The 13,149-nt window shown below is 33.7% G+C and overlaps 1 protein-coding gene across 1 annotated transcript; it reads right to left on the bottom strand.

Moving 5' to 3' along the window:
- Positions 1-7,113: 7,113 nt before the first annotated feature.
- Positions 7,114-9,660, bottom strand: LOC102808670 (carbohydrate sulfotransferase 9-like). The gene is made up of 4 exons (XM_085498357.1): positions 9,544-9,660; positions 8,619-8,739; positions 8,225-8,295; positions 7,114-8,007 (listed from the first exon to the last, which is right to left on the bottom strand). The coding sequence occupies exons 1-4, from the start codon at positions 9,658-9,660 to the stop codon at positions 7,114-7,116; spliced, it is 1,203 nt and encodes a 400-aa protein (XP_085354483.1).
- Between the last annotated feature and the right edge of the window lie 3,489 nt (positions 9,661-13,149).

Here is a 13,149-nt window from a genome sequence, read left to right as displayed (position 1 = left end):
CGCCTTTTATTTCGAATCTTTCAATATATAGCATATAATTGGGTTGGGATACATATTCTTTTTAAACTAAGCTTTCAGATGAATTATAACATACATTAGTATGCAATATGAATCATCATGTATACCACATTGAGTTATATTTCACTCTATTATTATCAATTTTCCCAAAAATTATTAGAATTATGATAAGTTATTGTAACTAAAAATAAGAATATAAGATTTTCCCCCAAATGATCCAAATACATATATATGAAAAATAACAAATTTCTACATTAGTATATTATATATTATTATTACTATGAGTGGAAACTAAAATTAATTAAATTTAAAAATGACATGAAATTGGTCATGGTGGGCCATTTTTGTGCTATTCTAGAAAAGTACATTTTTATAGTATAAGTTAGCATTTATTTCCATGTCTCCTTACTTTGTATTCATTGCAGACTATGTTTTTGTAATTGTTTGTATGCTATCCAATCCATATACCTTGGGCTCAATTAACCAGACCTGTAAATAGATGGCGGTATACACTACTAATATCTGTATCACTGGTATAAGATTGCTCAAAAATGTTTCATTTCTGTAACATGAGATGGTCTAAAATAGATAAGAGTTTGAGATTCCTTGTATGGTGTGTGAACGGTTTATTGGAAAAAATAGAAAATGTATATTTTTGTGATTACTTGAAATCTTTTGATTTTGCCTGTCTCACTGAAACATGGCTTTATAAGCCTTTTGATACGCATTTTGAGGGATTTAAAAATGTTCATATGCTTGGTAAGATGGAATGGAATTATGGTAGAGCATCAATTGGGATTTCAATTTTATTTCGAGAAAATAATGAAAACAATTTTGATATAAAGTTTATTTCTAGTAACTCACAAAATATAAATTGGGCTTTGATAACACAGAGAAACCACCCAATTTTGTTACTTGGTAATGTATATAGAGCACCAGAAAGCTCACAATTTGCTGACAAAGATTTTTTCGATACTTTAGAATCTGAAATGTTAATTTATACCAGTAAATATGAGAGCAATGTTATAATTGCAGGAGATTTTAATGGTAGAACAGGTTGCAAATCTGATGGTATTGATCTGGATTGCACATATTTGCCAATGGAGGGGTTTGAAAATATGGGACAAGGGGCTGATAAATGACTTTCAAAGGATGTGGTAGTAAATAATTATGGGATGTAATTATTTGAATTTTGTTCAGTGACTGGATTAAAAATTGTGAATGGGAGATTATTTCAGGAAAACATCAGAAACCTTGAGAAAGCAGCATCGGGTTTGGTGAACTTTGTCTATTTGTGTGCCACTGACATGAAAACTGAGACCAAAAATAATATAAAAAAGAAAGAAAATTTATGGTTCGATAAAGAGTGTTTGGCAACTAAAAAAAAATATTATGTGCACTAAATCAGCTTAGAAATTCTCAAAATAAGGAAAGTTTGGAATATTATTTATTATATTAAAAATATTATTAAAAATTAATGTATTTAATATATGCTGATGACCTCGCATTATTCAGTTAATCTCCCATTGGTCTACAGCGTCTTCTAAATAGATTAGCGAATTACTGTAAAAGATGGAGGTTAACAGTAAATTTGAATAAATCAAAAATTGTTGTTTTTCGCAAATCAGGTAAAGAAATCTGAAAAGTGGTTTTGGAATGGGAATAAAATTGAAATAGTCTCAAAATATAACTATTTGGGGATTTTCTCTTTTCTAGTTCAGGTATATGGTATCGGGCCCAAAAACACATTGCTGAAAAAGCAACGAAAGCCATGCACAGTATTAAAAGTATTTTATATAAATACGATGGGTTCAAACCAGATATTGCATTTCGTGTTTTTGACTGCAACATCCTCCCAATCCTGCTTTATTGCAGTGAAATATGTGGAACACATAAATCTTACGATATAGAAACAGTTCATCATAAATTTTGTAAATTTGTTTAAAGGGGTACACCCACAGGCCACAAACTCTGCTTTGAAGGGGGAGTTGGGAAGACATCTAATTAGAACATATGTGAACAACGAAATAATTCGGTATTGGTTAAAATGTATAAGTGTTGATTTCTCTGTTTTAGTTAAAGAATGCTATGGCTATCAATATGACAGGGTAGAAAAGGGATTTAATTGTTGGGCAACATATGTTGAGGATTTGTTATGTAATTTTGTTATGTTATTCAGTATGTGAATAACCCAAATTGTTTTCTGCTACAGTTTAACCAACGGTGTCTAGATAATTCCCATAACAGTGGCATGATCAGATTGCTAATAGTTCAAAATTATGCACTTATTCTAAATTTAAAAATTTATTAGCCCGAGAACAATATCTGGATTCTATCACCATAAGTGTTTTAGCAAATCTCTCACTTTTTTTTTGGATATCTGCTCATGATTGAAAGGGGTAGGGCATTGACCAAAGATTGTGTCCTTTTGTTGTAATCACATTGAAAACGAGTTCCACTTTCCATTACAATGTCCCAAATTTGAGGAAATTAGAATTCGTTTTATACACAAGTTTTACTATTGCCCGGCGCTTGAATGGAAATTTATTTTGCTACTGCAATCTGAAAATACACGTACAATACAAAATCTTGCAAAATGCATATCTTTATAAAAACGTCATAGTTTGTTGGAAGGTAATTTAACTGAAATATAAATATAATTTGGTATTCATAGGTGAAGTATAAGTTTGTAATATTCATACAAGTAGTAGTAGTGGTTATTCTTGTCAAACGATCTATTTATTTATTTGTGTACATTATGGCCCATGGCCAATGGTACTGAATAAATATATTATTATTATTACATGAGTTGTACCGTAGACAGTACAATAGGTAGGATGATCGGATCCAGTGATTCCATTGTAACAGGTTGGGCTGGAAAAAAGTGACGCCGATTTAAACCGACCGTAAACTAAATATTTATTTCGGTTTCACGTATAGTACGTGATTTTAGGAGGCGAGAGGCACGAACTCTCGTAAACTACTTGATTTCGTTAATGAGAGTTGGCTGAGGTGTCCCGAAGGCAAAGACATTGCAAAATGGCGGCTGTTTTCGTTTTCTTGTTCGTTACGTAAAGAAATTTCGGAAAGTAAACGACTGACCTATGGAGAGATAGGTGTAGTTTGATACAAAAGCGTCCTTCCTACTATACTGTCTATGGTTATACATGGGATGCATATATATATATTATATATTAGCTCATTGGGAATTTTAAACTAAGTGTGTTGCCGCAGTGACAATGACGTGCTGCTCACTTGCGAGGCGACTGATGTGAGCGCGAGTTAAATCCCGTAGTTCATGTTTACTATGTATATATGTGTGTGTATAGATATATTTACTCTAAATATATATATACATGTATTTTGTTCATTTACATGAAATAAATGTGTTAGTGAATAAGTTGAATCTACATTCATATATTTGTAGCACTACTACAATAACAAGTTACAGAAATATACATAATTCTTATGGTAACAGTGGATGAAAATCAACAAATTAAATTAATTGAATGTTGTAAATATACCAAGTATTTCATTGACTCGACACATGTGCCTGTTTTTTTTCAGCTGTTATGACAAAATGCAATTGCATCATATAACGTAGTTGTCTGCGTATTTTCTTTATTAAAACGGTGTGGGCAAATATAAAACATACATTTAAACAGAAACACTAATTATTAACCACATCTAATTGAGGTCACTCATCCTGGTATTTCATTTCCTAAAGCATTGTTGTAAAAAATATCTGTACTATTTCTGATTGCCTTTTTAAATCCTGCTGAAAGTATTTCATTGAAAATCGGGTGTCAATAGAGTTAATAAAGCTCAAATATAAAAACGTTAAGGAAATAAATTACCAGGATATAATAAATTTTTGTCAGTAGCATGTAATAAACCTTTATTAAAGCGGGGGTGTCGTCACCTGCGTGTCAGATGGCCATTGCGTGTCTTTGTTTACAAACAAGAGTCTACCCATGAGGCTTTGCGTTTTAGCGTGTGTGGTCATCATCGCTTGGGACTCGATTCCCGCGCGGGTGACGACACTACCGCTTTAAAATGTCACAGTCGTCAGGCTACACGTGTATTTTATATAAACATGTCGTGACATGTTGACTATGACGTTTGTATTAAGTGCAATTTAAATATCCAAGCTTATGGTATGCCTCAGTTTTGGGATTTAAATATATTCATTATTTACTATAATGCCCGAAGTACTCTTTGATTCATATTGAGTGTCACGAGGTTGAATGATATTCGGCACAAACAATCCTGTCCGTGAAGGATACTGTCATGAATTTGTTTTTGCGTATCTGTTGTCCGACTTAATTAGCTGATTATTAGCGAATTGCTGTGTTATGTCTGTCATCGTTTAGGCCTATTTGAAGTTTTGGACGGAACTTGGCTCAGTGATTTGGAACTAATTACGAGATAACCGTCGCTATTCTGACTATTAATTCTGACAGTTGGTATCCATAGTTATTAATGTAGTGAATGATTAATCAAAAGACATGACGTATTCAGTACTTAGTGTGATTGGCTTTATGATTGAAGGTTACGCCCTAGAGTCTTTTTACTGTTTTGTAATTGGTTAGAGTTTTGAAAATGAATAAAGAGAGTTTGAGTTGGTCTTGGGGAGCACAGCACGATAGACGCAGTCGAGTGAGTCCTGGAGAGCCTTGGGGCGAGTGTTGACGCAGGCTAAAATAGTCTTGGGTCAGCCTTGCGATTAATTACATTAATTAATTACATTTAAGTGCATAATATTGATCACATTAAAAATGTACAAATATATTTTTACCCATATGATGCATAACAATTATACTTCAAGCAGTAGTGATATATATAATGTAACTTATAAAACAAATATATATAAAAACATTTATGTTGAATAAATATGTTCGTTTGTGTAAAATGTTATATTTATTTAGAATTTGTTGGATATCTGGATACACACATACGATTGATGGCTACTTGAATGTCAGTAAATGAAAAAGCAAATATAAACTATCTATTATTACAGGCACAGATCTGTTATCTATTGCGTCGAGCGCTATAATAATTGTATTTTAAAAATGTCGGTATTTTGTTAATAACCTTATAATTGTACGTTATTGACGCTGGAAAGAAAATGTCGACTAAAATATCGCTTTCGTAATACTACATGTATTTGACATGAAAGCTATAAAATATATAAAATACAATGCCTTGATATCGTTTGAACATTTCAATTATTTAATTAGCCAAGCATTTTGTTTTCATTCCATTAGAGACAAGTAGCTCTTCATTTCCTTACAGGCCGGTATGACCCAAACCACCTTCTACGTCACTGTATTGACATGGGAGCTATAACATATATTTAATACAATATATTCAAACAGTTTTGAACATTTCAATTATTTAATTGGCCGAGCGATCTTGTCATTCCATTGGAGACAAGTCGAAAACCCGTGTGTGGAGATGAATTCCGTGAGCTAATGTAACTATTAACGTATCTACATATTCAAATAATATTCTACAGACGGGTGTCCGAAAATCGGTACGTGATTTTTGAAAACAATACAGTGCCTTCAACCAAAAAAAAAACTGAACATTACTAATACTATATGTAGAGCTCTCACGTTGTGTTTGTTCATGAACGTTTCTTTGAAAAATCTCCGTCTATTTTGAAGCTGCATTGTACTGCTAAAACTTAGGTCGACTTTAGCATCGATTAGATATTTATTAAAACCGGTATTTTTTTAAATCAGTAAAGTGAAATTATTGTCAACAGGTGGAGATGATAATGTAAATTATGTTTGTAACTTTGTAACCGGATTTCTGTGCGTACCGCTATATACACATAATACAGTTTGTCTTGTATTTATTTTGCCACTGTACATGGCTTTCTGTTTACGAATTGATTAAACCTGCACAGTTTGTTCGCTGTTAAATATTGTTAGAAAAAACGAAATCGTCTTACCGCCCATTATTGAATTATTATCCCATCCTATATACTAATAAATATCTTCAGTGCGCATAGTTATAAAAACGTACGTATTGTGTTGAATTCAATATTGGAAATTACATATCAATCATAATTCAAAACTATAATATTTTAGGATTTTTCCTGAATGGTTGTTCCTACTATTACAGTTTCCAAACCACGATAGATGAACCGTGTGTACTTGTGAGGCCTGTCATATTAAGGGATACAAACTGAGACTCATTGTGCTTGTAACATTGATTGCATTCCAAGTGACGTTTGTATTGTGTTCTTCTTCCTGTGGAATTATATTGTTTTGGTATAAACTAATAAAAAACTATAGTTTGGTGCCACACATATTTATTATATTTCAGACATAGTTCATATATAAAGAAAAAGTTACAAATAAATATGTAATAAGATAAAATTACAAACCATACAGATTTGAAAACTATAGTAAACTAAGTAGACTAACTTTGCCCAATGCTGCACTAAAGCTCCATCTCACATAACTTTTGAGCAAGGCACACACACTGGCAAGCGTGTTGCTTGATATTCGTAGTCGATCCATAAAAGCATAAATTAGCTTTCTATATAAACCTGTAAATGTGTTTGTCCGGTTTTCAATGAACATAGTGCTTGCGCTACAGTCACGGGCGTACCGCAACAGTTTATGAAAAGCGTTATTATAACTGACCCGAAAGGCATTTTTTATACATACACCATAACTGGCAGCAATACAAGCTAGAACAGAATGTTTTAACAAGCAAAAGTTTGACTTCGTGGCTGCAGTTCTTATATTTACGTAGCATAATGTTTGCCCGCGCATAGAATGAACGTTTCTGACAATCAATATCTGCATCGTCTTTCACGAGTTATTTTTTGTTCTAGATAATTAAAATGGTTAACAAAGTCAACATTACTATTAAATAAATAAATAAATAAATAAATAAATAAATAAATAAATAAATAAATAAATAAATAAATAAATAAATAAATAAATAAATAAATAAATAAATAAATAAATAAATGTCAATTTTCAAATATTTGCCGGGACGTGATCCCGGCGATTACAATGCCCTTCAAATATTCTTATAACTAATGTAAACATTTAAAATGTAACTTATATTTATTCATTCATACCCAAACATTTCAAAATCCAACTCATAAACTCGCCTTAAATCCGCTCGAAGTTCGTCAGATAAAGTTGACATGTATTTTTTCAGGGTTCCAATAACCGATGAGTTAGTCACGTGGTTATTAATTTTTGCTGGTGGAAAAGTTATAATCTTATCCGCACCCGTTTTTCCTAGTATGTAGTTTGCGTCTCGCGCCAACGTCTCGTATTTGCCGATGTAATCGAACGGCATCATGCAAGGTAGACTGAGTTTATGAATACGTTCCCAATGCATATCCATGTTGACACTTGTGTTGTTGGCTTGGTGCACAATGTATGCCACTAGATCCGCGAACGTTATGTTATGGATTCGGTTCTTTTCTATATTTGTGACGACCGTCTGATTCTTCCAGTTCAGTATTTTGGCAGCGATAGTTTCCAGATAGAGCCACTCTTTGTGCTCAACGCCTAGCTCAAATTTATCCTTGTAAGCTGAGAGCACGCGCTCAAATGGGTGTCGAACAAAAAGAAACTTCGTGTAGGTTTTCAAACGATGGATTCTCTCGTCTTTACGAAAAGAATTTAGTTGGCGATGTTTCTTAGCGTATTCGTTGTAGTGTCCCCTGCCGACATCAGTTGCGTTTTCGACGTCACCGGCCAAGACCATTAAAACTCGCCTCCAATTTGCCGTAGCAACCTTATGGATAGGGCAATACAACATTCTATATGTGTCGTCCACGTACAAGCGAATACGGAGGGACGCATTGTTCCATATTTGAGGGTTGTCGGAAATGCTCATTCCTAGCTTTGCGCAGACTCCGTGAAGTCTTTGCCGTCTTTCTTCGAGTTCGTCTTCGACGGATTTGAACTTGACCGGTATCGGACGTGATACGTCTGCGGTGGCAAATGCCTGGGAATACAAACAAACACAATACACCAGTTTTGTTTAGGTCACTATAACTCAGGTATGTCAAGATGCAAAATCGAAATACTAAAAGTTATACTTTTGACAGAATACAAGTATATTTAAAGTATACGGTGATGATGTAGCAATTATACAGCGAACAGTTATAACTGCTCCCTGTCTAAGCAGCTTGAAATGAAACACTGGTATAAAATGTTCTTACCTCGAATTCACCTGGAAAACCATTACCCGTAGATAGTTCATTTGTTGAAACTCTGAGATTGATTCTACTATCTGTAATTCAAGGTAAGACACTGGCATATGTAGCGTACATACGGTAAAGTGTGATTTTCTATATACACAATAATATGGTAGGTAATTTGATATCCTGAAAAAATCGAGCCACTGTAAACAAAGTGGTTTGGAAGCTTGAAAGGTGGAAGCTACTATTTTAACACACTTCAGAAATTTCCTGAAATGTTGTAGCTTTGAATTGTGATTAGTGTGTATTTTCCAATTATCTATTCAAATTAGTCACTCCAGCACAAAATATCACCTTATTAAGTGTAACCACAATAAATAAAATGGGGTGGTGGCAAATTGGAAACAAAACTTACCTCTGATGTAAGACAAGATGTAATAATACAACAAAACAAAGGAGATGACAACGCCGCACCGGGTTAATACTCGTGTAATCTTCAGATACGAGTATACGTGCATATTGAATCGCATGCACAACTGATGATAAAACATAATCATAAACAAAGAAACGTATTATCCTCAATATATAAGGTGAGTAAAATGTAGCCTTGGTAATTTGAGAATAAAGAGTGTGAATGAGTGGCGGAAAATGTTACAATATTTAAAAAAAAGGAAACTGACAAAACTCAATCTCCTTAAGGTAGAAGCCTAGTCATAATTTCTGACAAAATTGGTCATAAATCGCATAACAATGTTCATTAGTTTATTATGTACAATCATGAAGCTAATGTCCCATGGTACAACTAAATAGCATTATTTTGTGTGTTACAGTTAAGATTTTTGAGAAACGTGTCCTAATATTTCTTGAAAATTGCTATTTTTAGAACAATTCCATAGAACACAATGTTAAAGAAAAATTGCATTTTTTGACACTTTTTAAAACCCAGATTTTTTAAATAATTCAGAACAACAAAATGTACTCCATCATTAAAAATATATGATTTTTTCAGCCTATGTCACCAGGCTAGATTTTGAGATATTGCATAATATCTCTGCCATAGGAACCCGTGGTAAAAGTGTTATAATAGTGTCAAAATGTCGACTTTCCACTAAAATACAACCATCAATTTCTCGAAAAAAAGGCTGGTGACCCCCAACTTTTTTATGGTCAATATCCTTATATTGCCGTGGAGTACAATTTATTGCAAAATGAATAAATTCTGGGTTTTTTTTAATTTATGAGTAGGCTTCTACCTTAATATGATTATTTTCAGGATTACCATAATGGTTTCAATTAATAAGCAAGTGGTTAAAAAGCTCGATTCCCCTGGAATCTCTTACTGATGCTAATTCAATCATTAAATCTGTTTGAGTTCCAACTTTTATCACAATGCCGAGTGCCCATAGTGCACAGCGTGTGTGTATTTTTTTCATTACTTTCATCGACGGGGGCGCCATTTTATTGTGAATTGATCCTTATATTTGATATTCAAATTCATTTAAAGCAAAATACATTCACATTATCTGTCGTAAATTTTTAACAATTTACCTGTATCGCATTTTACCGATAATGAGAAGAGCTGGTAGTGAGAAAAATAAGTAGGTTGCCAAACAATTTATATATGTAATCACATATATTCATATCTTTAAACAAACTTGTCATGCTAGTGGTAAAATGATTAAAACATTTACCTTTGGTACAAATCGGCGAACACTTGATATTAATATATTCATGATGAAAGGACATTTGCAGAAAGTTTGCGTGTTAATATACAGCTGCCAAGACAACCTTTTTTTTAACCTATAATCAATATTGTTCCCATTATTCGAATGTCTGTATATCCATGTTTGCATGTATGTTATTACGTACGCTATGTCTGTGTAGGATAGCGTAACTCATTGAACGACATAAATGTATTCACTGATACCGCAAGCACAACCACCTACCACATACTAGTATATTGGTGCTTATTCGAACAACGTTGAAAGTTATGCATTTCAGCCGGTATTATCCGATATTTTAGATCTCGTCTGGAGAGATGTTGGTGGCTGCATTGTGCCAATATATCGTCATTGCGTGTGCCATGTAACGTATAAACCGCACAATATGTTATTTGCATTTGTGGGACCGTTTACGTGGAAGCACTTGCGGTGAAAAATTAAACAAAGCTAAATACCTCGCTTCGGCACAGCCACAGGCGTATGCAACGTGGACGACAACTCTACATCAAACAAAAAATGAATTCATGTACTTACATGCATGTACCTAACACGTTGAACTCCAAGCGATATTAATGATTTGAACGTTGTGACTGATCGATAAACTATCGTTCTGCCTTTGAGCATATGCGTCACGTGATGCAATATTGACTGGCACATTTGTCAGATCGTCCGTATTTTATACAGTGAATTAACCTGTGATTTGAAAATGGAAATATAAATACGCAAGTCATTGGGATTCTAATATTTCAACAGCTTCTTTCATATTTCGCAGTGTGTGGCAGCTCGCGCTAATTTCGACGGTAAGGGCATTGTCACATACACCAATATACTACGATCCAGGATTAATTTTTATGCGAGATTTGAGCGAATTTAGCTCCCTTATACTTGCCTGTAATATACAAAGTTGTCGTAATACACAATAAACTATATATATATATATATATATATATATATCGGAATTGTTTACACATGTTTATTGCGCATAATCATACAACTTTGCATAGCTGTTCTATGTTATAATTCATGCCGAGGCCGAGTCTACTATATTTACTTGTAATACGTGCGATATTATTCAGTTAAACTGTTTAATTTCTGGAGGACCCCCTGATGGTTACAAAACAGGCTATATATTGTTGGAATACCGTTGACAATCCCTGTTCTGATGGAAAACCAATTAATGAGTATAACCTTCACATCGATGTCTGCTTTGTATGAGTCTTTGTTTGGTGCACTTTGCTCATTTATAAATATTAATGTGGGATCGACAGAATAACGTGTTTGTTAGTAATGGCATGTTACAGTAGTTGTTTACTCCTTGTTGCTAGGTAGTTACAATTTATATGATCATCATGCTACATAATTCTCTTGTATTTTAAAAATGGTTCCCAATCTGGCAGGCTGGGAAATCTCTTGTTATAGTAACAGCATATAGCTATATTGTATTGTATTTAGCTTGATTTGGTGGATGAAAGTGACAGTTAGATGGCAGTGGCGAGTGACATTAATTTACTTGGGTTTGTATTTTCTGAACACAATGTAAATATGTATTTTAACGCGCAGGCAATAATATAAATGTGTCAATCTTATAATTGTGGTATTTTGACCCAATGGGACATTGTTCCAGATCAATGGTATCTAATGGAATAGATAAGAATTTAAGGATTCTTGTTTCTCATTTCGAATAATAGAAGTTCATGTGAAACAAAGTCTGATACTTGATCTTGCACAGTAATATATTCTGCACATACTGAAACTTCTATAAATAATATGTAATAGGTAAAATACATCTATACTTTAAAAAATAAAGAAAATATGATCATTTATAACTTGTTTCGAGTACAATATCCTGATATTATGTGAAATCGGACATACGCACAGGTTTCCATGAGAAAGAATATCGACCGTTCTGTTTTGCACGTCGAATTATTTAACACAGCCAGACAAAAAGTAGTCGATGCGTTGTGTATTGATCTAAGCTATTTGTAACATAAACAGCGATTTAAAATTACGTTTGACAAGCGCAATTAACATTTTCATTAACATTTCAAAATAATTTTCGAGAAAAAAGAAAATGTTTGTAAAAGGTCAGTAAAAGAAAATGTGTGTACACTATTGACATCGTAAATGTGACATGTTTTAAAGCAAAACAAACAAACATACAGCTGTTATTTAGTCATTGATTTGGTAGAATATGTATAAATAGACTTCGTATTGTACAAAACCTATCATATCCTTCCACATTTGTGAGGATAATAAACAAATTAGTGTGCATAAGCTGAAGTTAGATAGAAATACAAGTATGATTTTAGGAACACTTCCGTGCGTGCGAAAATTGAACGTAGCCATTCGATTGGTTGAATTATTAATATGTCTGTGCGTTTGAAATGGGACAAAGTAAATAATATCACGCGAGATTGTGGTTTGAATGAACAAAAATTTATTTTACCGTAATAATACACTTTGCTTCAGCCTTTGGGTATACCGCAGAGCGAATACAAATTCAAATCCGAATGTCGGCAAAATGGATACGTCATAGCATTATGGATACGTCGTAGCATTATGGATACGTCGTAGCATTACGGATACGTCGTAGCATTATGGATACGTCATAGCATTACGGATACGTCGTAGCATTATGGATACGTCGTAGCATTATGGATACGTCGTAGCATTATGGATACGTCATAGCATTACGGATACGTCGTAGCATTATGGATACGTCGTAGCATTATGGATACGTCGTAGCATTATGGATACGTCGTAGCATTACGGATACGTCGTAGCATTATGGATACGTCATAGCATTACGGATACGTCGTAGCATTATGGATACGTCGTAGCATTATGGATACGTCGTAGCATTATGGATACGTCATAGCATTACGGATACGTCGTAGCATTATGGATACGTCGTAGCATTATGGATACGTCGTAGCATTATGGATACGTCGTAGCATTATGGATACGTCATAGCATTATGGATACGTCGTAGCATTACGGATACGTCGTAGCATTATGGATACGTCATTGCATTATGGATACGTCGTAGCATTATGGATACGTCATTGCATTATGGATACGTCATAGCATTGTGGATACGTCATAGCAGTATAGATACGTCATAGCATTATGACAGGAGTCAGAAAATTAATAAATATGTTAACTATCCTAACTAACTATAACTAACTATCCGTGTCTGTTTGTCAATTTCTACATGAGGTAAAA

Source organism: Saccoglossus kowalevskii, chromosome 4 (genome assembly GCF_978046115.1).
Source record: "Saccoglossus kowalevskii chromosome 4, keSacKowa6.1, whole genome shotgun sequence".
NCBI lineage: Eukaryota > Metazoa > Hemichordata > Enteropneusta > Harrimaniidae > Saccoglossus > Saccoglossus kowalevskii.
Note: the sequence above shows the minus strand (reverse complement) of the source record. Positions and strands in the feature narration are given on the sequence as shown.